Source organism: Schistocerca serialis, chromosome 2 (genome assembly GCF_023864345.2).
Source record: "Schistocerca serialis cubense isolate TAMUIC-IGC-003099 chromosome 2, iqSchSeri2.2, whole genome shotgun sequence".
Taxonomy (NCBI): Eukaryota; Metazoa; Arthropoda; class Insecta; order Orthoptera; family Acrididae; genus Schistocerca; species Schistocerca serialis.
In genome coordinates, this window is record NC_064639.1 from 648,725,687 (window position 1) to 648,741,517 (window position 15,831).

At 40.1% G+C, this 15,831-nt stretch overlaps 1 protein-coding gene across 1 annotated transcript in view; it reads left to right on the forward strand.

Annotated features, from left to right (window-relative positions):
* The window catches only part of LOC126457727 (juvenile hormone esterase-like), a 57,256-nt gene that overhangs the window by 20,343 nt on the left and 21,082 nt on the right, over positions 1-15,831 (forward strand). Inside the window, exons 5-7 of the mRNA XM_050094263.1 lie at positions 7,430-7,626; positions 7,723-7,894; positions 14,616-14,788. Of these exons, the coding sequence (XP_049950220.1) occupies positions 7,430-7,626; positions 7,723-7,894; positions 14,616-14,788 (542 nt within the window). The remainder of the gene's footprint in view (positions 1-7,429; positions 7,627-7,722; positions 7,895-14,615; positions 14,789-15,831) is intronic.

Sequence of the window (15,831 nt, forward strand, 5' to 3'; positions counted from 1 at the left end):
TACTCCGTTGGGTGGTGGTTCGAATCTCAGTACGGCCAACCAGGTTAAGCTTTACTGTCAAACTCAGGATCGCACCAAACATTTATTGCCGGCGAGATAGCCCGTACCACATATTTTCGTTTGTTGTGGTCTTCATTTGAGAGACTGGTTTGATACAGTTCTCCAGGCTATTCTGTCCTAAGCAGACTTCTTCATCTCAGAGTAACTACTGCAATCACTGAATCGCTGTACTCATGTCTTGGTCTCACTCTACGATTTTTACCCCCCGCGCTTCCCTACAGTACCAAAATGGTGATCCCTTGATGTGTCCTACCAACCGATTCCCTCTTTGAGTCAGGTTCTGAAACAAATTCCTCTTCTCCCCAGTTCTATTCAGTACTTCCTCATTAGTTACGTAATCTACCAATGTAATCTTCAGCATTCTTCTACAGCACCACATTTCGAAAACTTCTATTCTCTTCTTGTATAAACTATTTATCGTCCATGTTTCATATCCATACATGGCTACACTCCATACAAACACTGTCAGAAAAGACTTCGTGGCACCTAAATCTATACTCGATGTTAACTAATTTGTCTCTTCAGAAACGCTTTCCTTGCTATTTCCAGTCTACATTTTATATCCTCTCCACATCGAACTCATCGGCTTTTTCTTCCCAAGCAGCAAAACTTATCTACTACTTTAAGTGTCTCTTTTCCTAATCTAATTCCTTCAGCATCATCTGATTTAATTCGACTACATTCCGTTATCCTCGTTTTGTTTTTGTTGGTGCTCATTTTATATCCTGCTTTCAAGATACTGTCCATTCCGTTCAACAGCTCTTCCAGGTCATTTGCTGTCTCTGACCGAATTACAATGTCTTCGGCAAACCGCAAAGTTTTTATTTCTCCTCCGTGGATTTTTATTCCTGCTCCATTTATTCTCTTTTTCCTTTACTGCTTGCTCAATATACAGATTGAATAACATTGAGAACAGGCTACAACCATATCTTACTCCCTTCTCATCCCTACTTCCCTCTCAAGCCCGTCGACTCTTATAACAGTCATCTGGTTTCTGTAGAAACTGTAAATAGCCATTCGTTCCCTCCATTTTACCCTGCCGCAACTGGAATTTGAGAGTATTCCAGTCAGTATTGTCCAAAGCTTTCTCTAAGTCTACAAATGCTAGATACGTAGATTTGCCTTTCCTTAGTATATCTTCGCGCGTTCCAACATTTCTACGGAATCCAAACTGGTCTTCCACGAGGTCGGCTTCTACCAGATTTTCCATTTGTCTGTAAAGAATTCGTGTTAGAATTTTGCAGCCATGAATTATTAAACTGATAGGTAATTTTCAGACCTGTCGACATCTGCTTTCATTGGGATTTGAATTATTATTTTCTGCTTGAAGACCTAGGGTATTTCGCCTGTGACACACATCTTGCTCATCAGTTGGTAGAGTTTTATCATTGCTGGCTCTCCCAAGTGTCAGTAGTTCTAATTTCTCCATTCAAGGTGCCTTTTTTTGACAGGTCTTTCAAAGCTCTGTCAAATTCTTCAAGCAATAACGTATCCCCCATTTAATGATCATCTACGTCCTCTTCCACTTCCTATAACATTTCTCTGAGTTGTGACGCTCTTGTATAGAGCCTCTACATACCCCTTCCACCTTACTGCTTTCCCTTCTTTGCTTAGGACTAGTTTTCCATCTGAGCTCTTGATATTCATACAGGTGGTTCTTTTTCCTCCCAACCTCTTTTATTTTCCTGTAGGCTATATGTATCTTACCCCTAGTGATATATGCTTCTACATCCTTACGTTTCTCCTCTAACCATCCTTGTGTAGCCATTTTGCACTTCCTATCGCTGTTATTTTTTCGACGTTTGTATTTCTTTTCGCCTGCTTCATTTACTGCATTTTTATATTTTCTCCTTTCAGCAATTAAATTCAATATCTGTTACCAAAGGAGGGCCGGCCGGAGTGACTGTGCGGTTCTAGGCGCTACAGTCTGGAGCCGAGCGACCGCTCCGGTCGCAGGTTCGAATCCTGTCTCGGGCATGGATATGTGTGATGTTCTTAGGTTAGTTAGGTTTAATTCTAAGTTCTAGGCGACTGATGACCTCAGAAGTTAAGTCGCATAGTGCTCAGAGCCATTTTTATTACCCAAGGATTTTTACTAGCGCTCGTCGTTATATCTACTTGATCCTCTGCTACCTTCACTACTTCATCCCACAAAGCTACCCATTCTTCTTCTACTGTATTTCTTTCTCCCGTTCTTGTCAATTGTTCCCAAACGCTCCTTCGGATACTCTCTGCAGCCTCTGGTTCTTTCAGTTTATCTAGGTCCCTTTCCTTAAATTCTTACCTTTTCGTACTGTCTTCAGTTTTCATCTACAGTTCATTGTTATAGCTACTCCGGATTGTGGTCGGAGTCCACATCTGCCCCTGGAAATGTCTTACAATTTAAAACCTGGTTCCTAAATCTCTGTATGCCCTTGTATAATCTACCTGAAATCTTCGATTGTCTCCAGGCCTCTTCGACGTATACAATCTTATTTAAAGATTCTTAAACCAAGTGTTAGCGGTGATAAAGTTATGCTCTGTGCAAAATTCTACCAGGCGGCTTCCTCTTTCATTCTTTGCTCCCCGTCCTTATTCACCTACTAATTTTCCTTCTCTTCCTCTTCCAACTATCGAACTCCTGTCCGTCATCACTATTAAATTTTCGTATCCCTAAACTATCTCAGTAATTTCTTTTATTGCATCATACATTTCTCCAATCTCTTCCCCAATTGGCACCCAAACTTGTATCACTGCGATAGGTGTGGGCTTCGTGTCTGCCTTAGCTAAATTAGTGTCACTTTACTGTTAGTAGTAACTTATCCGGTCCTCTATTTTTTATTCATTGTTATAACTACTGCTGCATTACCCCTATTGCATTTTGTACTTGTAACCCTGTATTCAGCTGACCAGCAGTCTTGCTCCTCCTGCCGCCGAACTTCACTAATTACCACTATATCTAACTTTAACCTATCCATTTCCATTTTTAAATTTTCTAACCTACCTGCCCGATTAAGGGATGTGATATCCGTAGAACGCCATTTTCTTTCTCCTGATAACGATGTCCCTCTTAGTAATCCCCGCCCGGAGATCGGAATATGGGACGAATTTATCTTTGGAATATTTTACGCAAGAGGATGCTATCATCATGTAACCATATATAAGGCTGTATTGGTGAATGTTACAAGGCCCGATTATTCGATCACTCAACATATTTCACCACTGATTAGTTACAAAAATCAATTTCTACAGATAGAGCTCAATTCTGAAATCTGTAATATTGTCTTATAAAGATTGCCAGCTCTGTTTGAGCCCTGAGACAAGTATGAATATCTTGCCACTCTTACAACTAGTGACATAATCGTAGCAGGAATCTAGCTCCCTTAAGAGAAAGTGGGCTGATCACTTGATATGAAAACGTGAATCGCTGAAAGTCAAGGTACCACATCGAAGATGTACCTAACTTCCACAGAAATCTCCACGAAGACAAAACACGAAAATCAGAATACTTCACATTTCCACGGAAAGAAAGTTTATTCTTTTTGTCTAGTTGCGTCTCTTTAGACAAAACTAGCTCCAGTTAATATCTCCGCAATTTAATATAGGTACTGCCTACCCATTACGTGAGGACTCACCTAGCTGCAACAATGAACGGCCGGCCGGGGTGGCCGAGTGGTTCTAAGCGCTTCAGTCTGGAACCGCCCGACCGTTACGGTCGCAGGTTCGAATCCTGCCTCGGGCATGGATGTATGTGATGTCTTTGGGTTAGTTAGGTTTAAGTAGTTCTAAGTTCTAGGGGACTGATACCCTTAGATGTTAAGTCCCATAGTGCTCAGAGCCATTTTTTTTATTTTTATTTATTTATTTATTTATTTTTTTGAACACCGAACGGTGTGGCGGTGAGGTTAGCATATCAGACGCGTATTCGGGAGGACAACAGTTCAGATCAAAATCCGACCATCCAGATCTAGGCCTTACATCTTTTCCGTAAGTCGTTTAAGGCATATGTGGGGTGATTCCTTTGAAAGCGCGAAACGGGCTTTCCTTCCACAACTTTCCCTAACATGAACTTGTGTTACGCCTCTAATGACCTCATTGTCGATGGGACGCTAAACTCCACTACTTCGTCATTCTTTTGTAAGCTATAACACTCACCTGCTCAAAGCTACATGGAAACTTTCCGTATAGAAATAAAATAATCTTCCATACTTACAAGTATGACCTTTATCCAAAAAGGCCCATGGCGAACCTCCTACATCTACGAGTCCAGTCCGAACGAGACTCAGAACTCAATAGCTCCAAGTACCTCATAAACTGTTTTTCAGCTCACAACTAATGAGTTACTGACTGTAAATCAAACGCTGTCTTCTTGACGTGTTACCCTTTTCTGCAGCAAATAGTGCTAGGCTTGTATATGCTGTCTCCCGGCAGGAGTTATAGAATAATTATTTCCCACACAATCTTACAGGGAGAGTACCTATCATCCGTGGAAAGTTTGTAACCATTAAGTGAGCTTATCTCAAGACCAGTAACTTTTCCAGTAGTTTATCACGGAGGAAAACATGTCTTTGAAGATGACAGCAACAATACAGTCATTGAAAAATAAGGAAACTCCATGCCGATAAAGCAGATAAACGTCTCAAGGAATTTTACTGAAGGGTAATAAGTAGTAAAGCGACTTTCAACAAAACAAAAGATTATCATGGATATCAGTTTCTAGAGAGAAAATGTCACCATTATAAACTGGGTAACAAATTTGCTAGGAATGAATATTGATTGTCAGTTGAAGTTAGGTGTACGTGGAAATATATGCAAAAACAATTTCATTAACATGTAAAGTCCTGATTATATTGTCATCAGTAAAGTCAGTGTCTTTCAAGTAAGTAATACTCGTATGCACACCGAGTTCGTGGCAACGTAACTTCATCATGGAGAACAAATGTCCAAAACATGTAGACACTTCTCAAAAAACAGGAAGGCGCATAAAACATGAAAAATACTAATTGCGTTCATCATAAAGATATGCTTAAAAGATTGGGATTTTTAGACATAGGCCCTACCATGTGAGTATATTTACCAATCCGTAATGCATATAAAAAATAAAAAAAAATGGTTCAAATGGCTCAAATGGCTCAAATGGCTCTGAGCACTAAGGGACTTAACTTCTGAGGTCATCAGTCCTCTAGAACTTAGAACTACTTAAACCTAACTAACCTAAAGACATCATACACATCCATGCCCGAGGCAGGATTCGAACCTGCGACCGTAGCGGTCGCGCGGTTCCAGACTGTAGTGCCTAGAACCGCTCGGCCACTCCGGCCGGCCATAAAAAATAGCTCATGGACAAAGATCTAGACTGAAATCACGTTTATGAAACAACAATAAGACTCAAAAAGCGCCATCTATCAAAGTATTAAATTGTATGATAAGTTGACTGGCAAGATTACAGAGATTACGGCAATAATTTTACAGGAAAAGCCGAGTTCAGAAGTGTCTGTTGAGTAATTTATTATGTAAATGGTTATTTAGGCAATGGCAGAAAACTGACGTGTCCTACCACTCAACTCGGCTGCTGGGAGTTACGCATTACCTTGTCGGGTTTTACGCGTCAAACGTGTGAGTCGACCTTCATGTACGCACAAGGAGGAAGGAAGACAAAAAGGGAGACCTCATACACCGAAGCGGAGGAAGAACAGGAAAATTAGGAACAAGAAAGGTGAGAAAGACAAAAATGAAACTCAGCTAAGCCTTCTGATATTTTCATAAGTTTCGGTTCCCGATTTTGAGCATGACATGGTCCCCAAGCGATGGGAGAAAGAATAGTGGAAGAATAGATATGCAGCGTTTAAAAGGGAGGAGTACTACAAGGGCAGATGCCCCCTGTGTGCCAAGCAACTACTTACAATAGAGTGATGAGTTCTCTGGGAGGACATAACACGTGTACGTACGGTAGAAAGTCAGATGATACAGAGGATATCATGTTTCTATCAATCAGTTTTCCGAAACGCAGCTATATTTTTAGAATGAACCTGTTGCTTGCTGAACAGGTTCAGCAAGCAACCCAGACCTGGGGTCGCCGTACATCTCTCGACAGTGAAGAAAGCAAACATCCCATATGCCTGTCAATTCCTACAACAGTAAGTCTGTCTCAGTATCCTAATGCAGCAGTTCTTTCCCATTTTCCCTCGTGTTTATTAAACATCGAGGAACTTTTAAATTAAACGGTTTCTTCTGAAGTTACCTATACCGGTGTATGTCTCATTCCCCAGACGTTAATTAGGACACAGCAATAATTGAGGTCCTACACGCTCCATTTGGTACATACAGAAAGCATCTTCATCCAAATCAGTTGCCTTTATATATCACAGAAGCTGTCTTCTTTTAACTCTCTCTGCAAGAATTTGATTTTAAAGCAAGAACCTTCATGAAACTTAATAGATTTTTCATGTTATTTCCAGCAGCCAAAATCTGAAATCATCTCACGTACAGCCGATTCATAATATGCACATGAGTGCTTATCTTCATCTGCGATGGCATATGGATTCTTCAAGGAGTTTTACTAACTATCTGACGCTTATCTACGCTTCCTGTACCACTGCGGTGTAAAGTCATTAGTAATCGTGGTACAGATAGCCTGGGTCATCCGTACTCGGTAAACACGCTATATTCAGTCTGACTGCGAATAACTTCCTACAGCTAAAAGTGGCAATGAAGTCAACTCAAAGCAATTTTGAGTCTTGTATGAATCAAAGACGATGGCAGATATAGCTGGAGCCACCCGTTGGCAAACTTGACGATACGCGTCGAGTCATTCTTAATGTGTGCATACTCTGAAAAGGACTCGTTCGAACATGTGCCACAACTCATAAGTGCAGGTCAATTTTGTCACGCATGGAACTGCAGGTTTGGAGGCTGAGGTGATCTTGTATTCAGCTCACAGAATTGTCTACGTGTAAGAGCTCTCCCACGAGTACAGCAGTACTCTCTACTAAAACTCTCCATATCAGGTATCAAAACTTTAAATCTGCTACATTGTTATCTTTCGTATTCAAAGTGACTAACAGAACTTATCTTGGAGAATAAATGTCCATTCTGTAACGGGGTGTGTCCGACAACAACCGGACAGATTACAACTATGTGACTGACTGGGACTCGAACCAGAAACCATTGTATTTCACTAGCAAACGCCCTACCGACTCAGCTGCGTGCACTGCTATATTTCATGCCTTACTTGCAAGCGACGGTAAATGAACAGCCACAGGAGTCCCTTTCATACAGTCAACTGATCCTGATATAACTTTCACGAGAATGTCACTCGAACTTTAAACATACTTTAATGAATAGTTGTTCAGTAACGTGATGTTTTGTTTCATATGTTCTCTTTTTGCAGGTTTGTTCCACAAGGTTATCTGCCAAAGCGGCGTGGCGTCTTTGGAGCTGGTGTCGGCTCCTATTAAGGACAGGACGTTTCGCCTGGCACAGTCCCTCGGCTTCACGGGAGACAGTTCAGAGGAACTACTGGCCTTCATGAGAGGCCAACCAGCGCAGAAGCTCGTCGAGAATGCACTAAACTGCCTGACCAAAGAGGTGGGGTAAACGTGTGCAACGTTCACGAGGCGTTATTACGAATGAAACAATACAAGTTTGTGTTCTGCAATACTGTGGACTGTCTCTGTCGATCAGGAAAAGCAGAGAATGCAGTCGCTGGTACCTTTTGCGCCAACCATAGAACCGGACAGCGTGAAGGACGCAATCATCACACGGAGTCCTATGGAAATCTTGAAGAGTGGCATGTTCAACAAAGTGCCCACCATCTTAGGTGTCTGTTCTCGTGAAGGAATAATGTTTATTGGAGGTAGGTATAAACGGCGCCTCCGACATAACTCCTGAACACATAGACTCTAATTTAGGAGGTGAAGAACGACATGTTCCGGAAGGAAAAAGCACTGTAGATTTATCTTTATACTATTCGAAAACTGAACCTTTCATTTGTATATAAATCAGTCTTTGGTATTTGAATCTTCTTACTGATACCGTAGACATTGTCAGTATTCTCCCTAATGTCTAATATTCATTACGTTGTTACTGTTATGGGCTTCTGTCCAGAGACTGGTTTGATGCAGCTCTCCATGCTACTCTATCCTGTGCAAGCTGCTTAATCTCTCAGTACCTACTGCAAACTACATCCTTCTAAATCTGCTTAATGTACTCATCTCTTGGTCTTCCTCTATGATTTTTACCCACCACGCTGCCCTCCAATACTAAATTGGTGATCCCTTGATACCTCAGAATATGTCGTACCAACCGATCCCTTCTTCTAGTCAAGTTGTGCCACAAATTTCTCTTCTCCCCAATTATGTTCAGTATCTCCTCATTAGTTATGTGATCTACCCATCTAATCTTCAGCATTATTCTGTAGCTCCACATTTCGAAAGCCTCTATTCTCTTCTTGTCCAAACTATTTATGGTCCATGTTTCACTTCCATCCAGTTATGGAAGGTATTATTGACTTCTTTTGCCAGGCAAATTTCGTAATTTTTCGAAATTCGTTTTAACAGTGATTGCCAACAAGTGCATGGAAAAATGTACAGGTGGTAACAACCCCTATCAAGGATCGCCGAAACGTTTCCGTTTGTCGTAATTATGTTTTACACTGCTGCTCATTATACTTAGCAGCACGGGAAAGAAAAGAAGTATTTTACTTATTTTACAGACACAGTGTGGCAGGAGGATAAGATTAAAATGGTACGTGATCTGTGGACATAAAGGACGCAAAACTTAGTACAAATAGGTGCCTATGTCGTTCTATATTTTTTCCTCTCTATTCTACAGTCGATCAATTGTAGTGATTGTCGATTGTGGCTTAACGATCTCTCGGCAGCCCAAGACGAAATGTTTTCAGTGAGTGAGAGATCTCAAGAAAGTGCTGGCAAGGCAACAGTCGGACATCATTTTATCGAGCTAGACGATGGTTAACATTCCCTCTTGCGTTATCATGTTCAAATGTGACGTTACGGAGACCTTGAAGATAGAGCACAACCACTGACTTTAACGCATCAGAAATGTAACAGTTGCTGTCCAAATTACCGGCTTTGGGAACCAGAGATCGTGAGGTTGAGTATCTGGCTTCACAACATACACTCATACACGTGCAGGTCTCGTATGACGATGACGGATGCCATCCGTAACGTTTGCTATTCTCAGAGTCTCGGCACAAGGTTACGTCCTCCGTGATGCCGTACGCAGAACAGCTTCTCGCTTGTACAACCTTTCCTCATATAAAGATTACAGCCTGTTGTCATTCCTATTGATAAAGAATGCTGGAGCAGTACAATTGGTAGTCTTGGCGTATTTAGAGGAATTAAATTTACACATCAGTTGCTTTTTTACAGAATAATTCCACTAAATCTGGATCTTCAGTCACCTCCGTAATACAGACTTTGCGCGATTATTTCTAACAGCAGATCTTTTTTTGGAAAAAAACATATCGCCTTTCATTAAAATGTTTTTCTCAAACTGGTATGTAATGTACCCCTTCAAATGTTAACACTTCCTATAACTGCGTCTAAATACTTACACTATATGAGGTGTTCAAGTCGTTCACTCTTAACCTCTCAATCAAATGCTATCGATTTCTTTCACTTCGTCATAGGGTTTACTTTGCGTACATACACATTTGATGAGGATTACCATTCGGTGCATCAAGTGTAAATTTTGTCCAAGTTTTCCTGCATTTACTTACCTTACTGCAGACAACAGCAACGTCTGCGAAGAATCTCGTATTGCTTCTGATCATATTTAATAAATAATTTATGCGTACACATAGTGTTAGTGGTTTGATGCAGTGTACGGGTATAAGCTTGTTTGTACTCAAATTTAAAAAGTAAATTTCAAGTAACTGTTAGTGAAACAACTAGTAAACTCTGATGTTAGTTTTCTTACTACGTGAATTATCTTCTGTGACAACTACTATCCACTGTAAAATTGAGTGCGTTCACAATGAATATTTGCGTATAATGTACTCAGAGAAGCTGGTTTTATGCCTGTCACTGGTACAGTACCTTCTCGATATATTATCTTTCTGTGTAGCTGAATATGAGAAGTATGTTTTAAAATTAATTTTTGCTATATGGTATTTTCACCAACACTGATCGGTTTTCTGGTTTTAACAACACCGCTTAGAGTAGTTTCCAATATTCCAGGATGATACAGTCCTCTTATCTCTTCGGAAAAAAGACGTGTCTTTTCAATTTTATACCACGAACAACACATTTTGCAATCATGTCGGCAACGAGTAATGCTACTGGAGTTGGAGATTTTTTAGGAGTTTCCAAGAACATAAGTAGGAACTGAACTACTTATTACTCTTCGTTAGCAGCCTCCTGGTTACACTAAAATTTTACAGCCCACAGCCCTTAGCGGCCGGTCTCTATTTCAATAAATCTCTGCTCTGAGTGCCACCCAGTTATTCTCTCACAAAACTTCCTTCCTTATGAATCAGCAGCCTGAAGGGTCACTCTGCCAAAAGGTCGATAGTTTTATCACGTCATTTTGTTTACTCGATCGTAAAATAATTTTGTTTAAAAAATACAATCATTACGAGTGATAGGTTAGTCATATGTTCAAAATCTCTTTGAAATATTTTTTACTCCTCAGCGGTGCACCATTAAGTGAGCTGTCTCACACACTTTACATTTTCATTCATGAGGGAGCTCTCTCAACATTCACCTTTTTCTCGTCGCGTTAGGTCCACGTTGATGTCTACCAATTTCAATGATGACATTTTTAATGAAGTGTTAAAAAAAAGTCCATATATTGCGTATTTGTTTCAGGAAAGATTTTTTTAGCGACGGGTGGTACATTCTTTCTGCAGAAAGTTGAATTTTCAGAGATATATATTCCCTACCAAAGCATTGACCATTTTCCACTAGGAGAACCAGACCTCACTAGTGGATACTCTTTATTAACTTATACTGAGATAAAACAACAAAACAATTTGCGAACTGAAATAAGATCTACAAACACAATACTGGTTTGTCCATTGTTTCCCCGAAATGTTTGAGATGCTGATAACAGTGAGCGCTACACATTTTCGAGTCACTGACTGAACTACTTTTACCTTTCCACCAGTTGCATTTGGGAAAATGCCTTACTAGTCAGCAAGTGGACGGTAGTTTCTTCTGGCACTTAATTACTCTTCTACCCATGTAGATTCCGAATATCAGCGTAACTAAGGATCACAAATCTTTTTAGTGAAATCCGTTTCCGATCTCTCTTACTTGTATCGTTTATAGTCAATCTTATTGCTTAAAGCACATGGAAGTGGACCATAGGCAATGAAAGCAGTAGTGAATAATATACACCAGAGTGACGTAATCCTGCTAATTCATGTTACACTCACAGTTAATTTACTTCTGTAGAGTCTTTAGCTAACTGCTTAGATGTGATAATCCCTTGTTTAGTTTTCGTACATTGTAGTGTTCGGTTTAGAGACAATATGAAATGCTACCAACATGTAACACAAGTGCATTGTAAGAAAATTATAGCTGATTTTAACAATAATGAAGCCGAATCAGAAATAACTATGTTATTACTGGGTCAGTGTTTTAATTCTTTGAAAAATCCTTCTTCTGATCGGATTGGCACGGACCACCACTAATTCCTCTCCTGTGACGGTGTCTTCATCTCACAGTAACACTTACACCCTATTGTTTATTAGCTCTAATCCAGTATGTCCTTCTCTGAAGTTTATGCTCTATACAGATCCCACTATTAGCTTGGAAGTTATTTAGCCGGTGTCTCAAAACATGTGTTATCATCCTTCCCTTCGCCTACCTTCGCCTTTTCACAGAAAAAACTTCTCATTCTTTCACAGCCCACCTAATTTTGAACGTTCTTCCATTGCACCACATCTGAAATGCTACAGATTTCTTCTCTGATGTTCACTACAATACAATTCTGTACTGCAAATACTTACTACATTCTCAGAATGTCCTTATTCAAATTAAGATGTATGTTTGATACTAAAAACCTTCTATTGGCTTTCGTTTTTCTTAGGTTTACTCGTAATCAGTAGTCTGTAGTGATTAAGCTGTTCAGTCCATTCAAAATATTTTCTAATTGTGCTTGGTCTTCCGGAGGGTAGCAAAGTTGATGCTGAATCATTTATATCCATTCAAACTGAGTTTTAACGCCACTCTTCAACCTTCCTGTTATTTACATCATTGCTTGTCCTGTAAATATATTGAACTTTAGGAGCGAAAGACTGCAATCCTGTCTTACAACCTTTAAATGCGGAGCACTTCGTTCTTAGTCTTCCCTCTTGTTTCTTGTACGTATTCTACATTGCTAGCCCTTCCTTATAGCTTAAACCTATTTTTCTCATAATTTCGAATATCTTGCACGGTCTTATATTTTTTCTATAGATCGACAATTTATATGAACGGGTCTTGAGTTTTCTTGAGCCTCTTTTCCATTATCAAGAGCAAAGTCAGAAAGGCGTCTCTGGTGGCTTTACCTTTCTGAAAGCCAAAACTATATTCATTTAACAGCTCTTACAATTTCTTTTTCATACTGTGTGTTATTCTTGTCGCGAACTTGGATTCATAAGGCAGTAAGCTGACGTACGATAAATCTCATACTGTTCTGCCCTGCCTATATTCGGGTTTGCATAGACGACATTATTCCAAATGTCCATGGTATATCAGCGCATTCGTAAATTCTATACATCAATTTGAATCGTAGTTTGGTTGCCACTTATCCCCGTTGACATTCGGAAGGAAGACATCCTTACCTGATCGCAAGTCAGTTAAAGCTCTGTTAATCTCTAATACTGATCCCTGCCCCCCCCCCCCCCCCCCCCAAGGATGTCTTCCATTTAGACTCACATTTATTCTTCAGTCACGTAACCAAACAAGTGCTCCCTCTTGCAGGGGACTTCAATGTTCTCATTGAACCTATTTGCTCTCACCTCTGCCTTTAGCAGTGGAATTCCCGTGGCACTCACTATGTTGCCGTCCTCCATTTAATTTCAAAGAAAATTGTTTTGACTTTTCCTTATTCTAAGTCAGATCGACCGAAAACCACTTCTTTTTTTTTTCGATTTCATCACATTTTTCCACAGTAATTTCACCTGGGCTACCCCGCACACCATATTTATTTCATTCCTAAGTCGATTATTTTTATATGTACGTCTCTTTCACAAAGTATTCTTTTTACTTCCTTCTGTTAGCCGGCCGCAGTGGTCTCGCGGTTAAGGCGCTCGGTCCGGAACCGCGCGACTGCTACGGTCGCAGGTTCGAATCCTGCCTCGGGCATGGATGTGTGTGATGTCCTTAGGTTAGTTAGGTTTAAGTAGTTTTAAGTTCTAGGGGACTGATAACCACAGATGTTAAGTCCCATAGCGCTCAGAGCCATTTGAACCAGAGCCATTTGAACCTTCTGTTGTTGACAAGTTGAAGCAGTTCTTAGCAATTACCTTTCTTGTACCTATAGGGTGACAAGTATTGATGTATCTAACATCAAAACCTTTTAACAGCTTGCGTCAGGGCACTCAAACTGCGTGGCTGCGGAAGCAAGGCATGATGGGAATTAGTGTGCTCAAGCGCACGCGACTTCTTGCTGTCATTTGGATGGGTTCCTCAGTAAGCAAAATTGGTGCGTTTGGGGGACTGTGAATGCTCATTTCACTATCGAGAAGTCTCTTCACTCTCAACGGTTGACTGTATGGTGTGCAATGTCTAATCACGCAACAATCGGTGCGATATTCTATGATGGCACGTTCAGAACCGAATTGTACGTGAAGGTTTTGGAATATGGTATTATTCCCATTAACCAAAGTAATCCAGATTTCGACAAGATGAGGTTCGTGCAAGACGGAGCTCGACTCCACCGAAGCAGGAGAGTGTTTTATGTCTTGGAGAAGCATTTTGGTACCGCATTCTGGTTCTGGGGCACCTAGAGGCTACTGGCATTGCCTTCGATTGGCCGCCATAATCTCCGGACCTGAACACATGCGACTCCTTTCTCTGGGGCTCTATTAAAGAAAAGATGTACAGCAATAACACAAAAACAATTTCTGAGCTGAAAATAGCCACTCAGAAAGTCATGGACAGCATCGATGTTCCGATATATCAGCAGGTCACGCAGAATTTCACTATTCGCCTGCGCTTCATCATCGCCAATGATGGCAGGCATATCGAACATGTCATAACCTAAATCCGAATATCTGTAGTGACGTTTACATGTTGAATAAAGTGTGTGCACTCAGTAGGTTGTAACTAACATACGTTTTCTTTCACATAGTTCAATAATTGTCTCCCAGTATGTTAGTAGTCCAACTTCATTGACTGTTTTATTACTGAGTTGTTATCCTAGTCTACGTTTGCTCTTGAATATATCTTACTATTAAATACATGATTCCGGAGCTCTATCTGTGACCGATGTAATCAAGCTGTAATCGTCCCATCACTCCGAACCTTTCCCAAATACATTTCCTGTCTCCCTCTGTGAAAGATTACTTCATTGCTGTCATTTGTAAAGTCCACTGCATGAGAATGTTTAACTGCTTCCACCAGAACTGACGGAGAACAAGGGAACTATGCGGGAGCTCAACACAAACTTCCAGAGGCTGTTGCCAACTGACATTCCTGTTAAGAGGGAGGAACGCATCATCGTTGCTCGAGACATTAAGAGGTTCTACTTTGAAAATCAACCTCTGGAAGATTCAACCATCGAAATGTATGCTGATGTAAGTCCAACGTAGTTAGTATAATTAATTTCTTCTTTCCTTAGACAGCTCTGTGTATAAATGTATGTATAATTTTCCTGCAGCCAAACACACTCAATATCTCGCAGGGAATTTTTGAGAAAATAAGCAACATTTTGTTTCTAGCAAAATGTTTTTGAAAGAAATAACACAAAACTGTAATGTGGCCTCGGAGCTTAACATAATGAAACAGTGGAAGCGAACACGTTTTATACACCAAATATGACATCTACCAGGAGAATGAAAAAACAATTTCTCTGTGTTTGTACATGGCTAATTTGTACGCTACAGATTGAGAACGTATTCTGAAGCCACAGAATTATGCTGCTCACCGCATAAGCGAAAAAATAATGAGGCAAATTAGAAAACATACACTTCATTGAGAACGTTCAAAGTATCAAACCAGGAAACTGATGATCTAAGCGACAATAAGAAAGTTGTTACAAGCTGATTCTTCGAAAGAAGGTAACAAAAACCACGCTATCTCATTCTGGAACCACGAAATATACTCGTATTTACATAAATATCACCGTTACCGGTTTATAACACATATGTATACCTTCGTTACATTTTTTTATGTTTATGTTAGTTGCCTGTTTCTTGCAGCTACTAACAACAGCAATTTTAAAATAAAGTTAACTGCTACCTGCAGACAAATTGTCGATTCACAACTGTTAACGGCGCTACTTGTGTAAACAATTAGCATTGCTTAACATGGCTGATTGCTGTGTTCTTCTGTGTAAGGATCAACTTATTTTTGTACACAGCCACACTCTGAAAAATTTCTGCGGTTTCTGAGAAAAAAAAAAAAAACAGAAAGTAAGTGTTTGTTGAAAGCGCCATTACTACTGAGGCCCCCCGTTATATTTGCGATAACACAAATACAGAAATACAACATTAGGTGTTTAGCTAGTACAAATGAAATGAATGAGTTACCACTTCTGACGTCTTTTTTTTTTATTTTGGAACATTTAAAATAATAGCGTATCTAATCATCATTTAAGTTTCACAGATTCTTAAAAAGA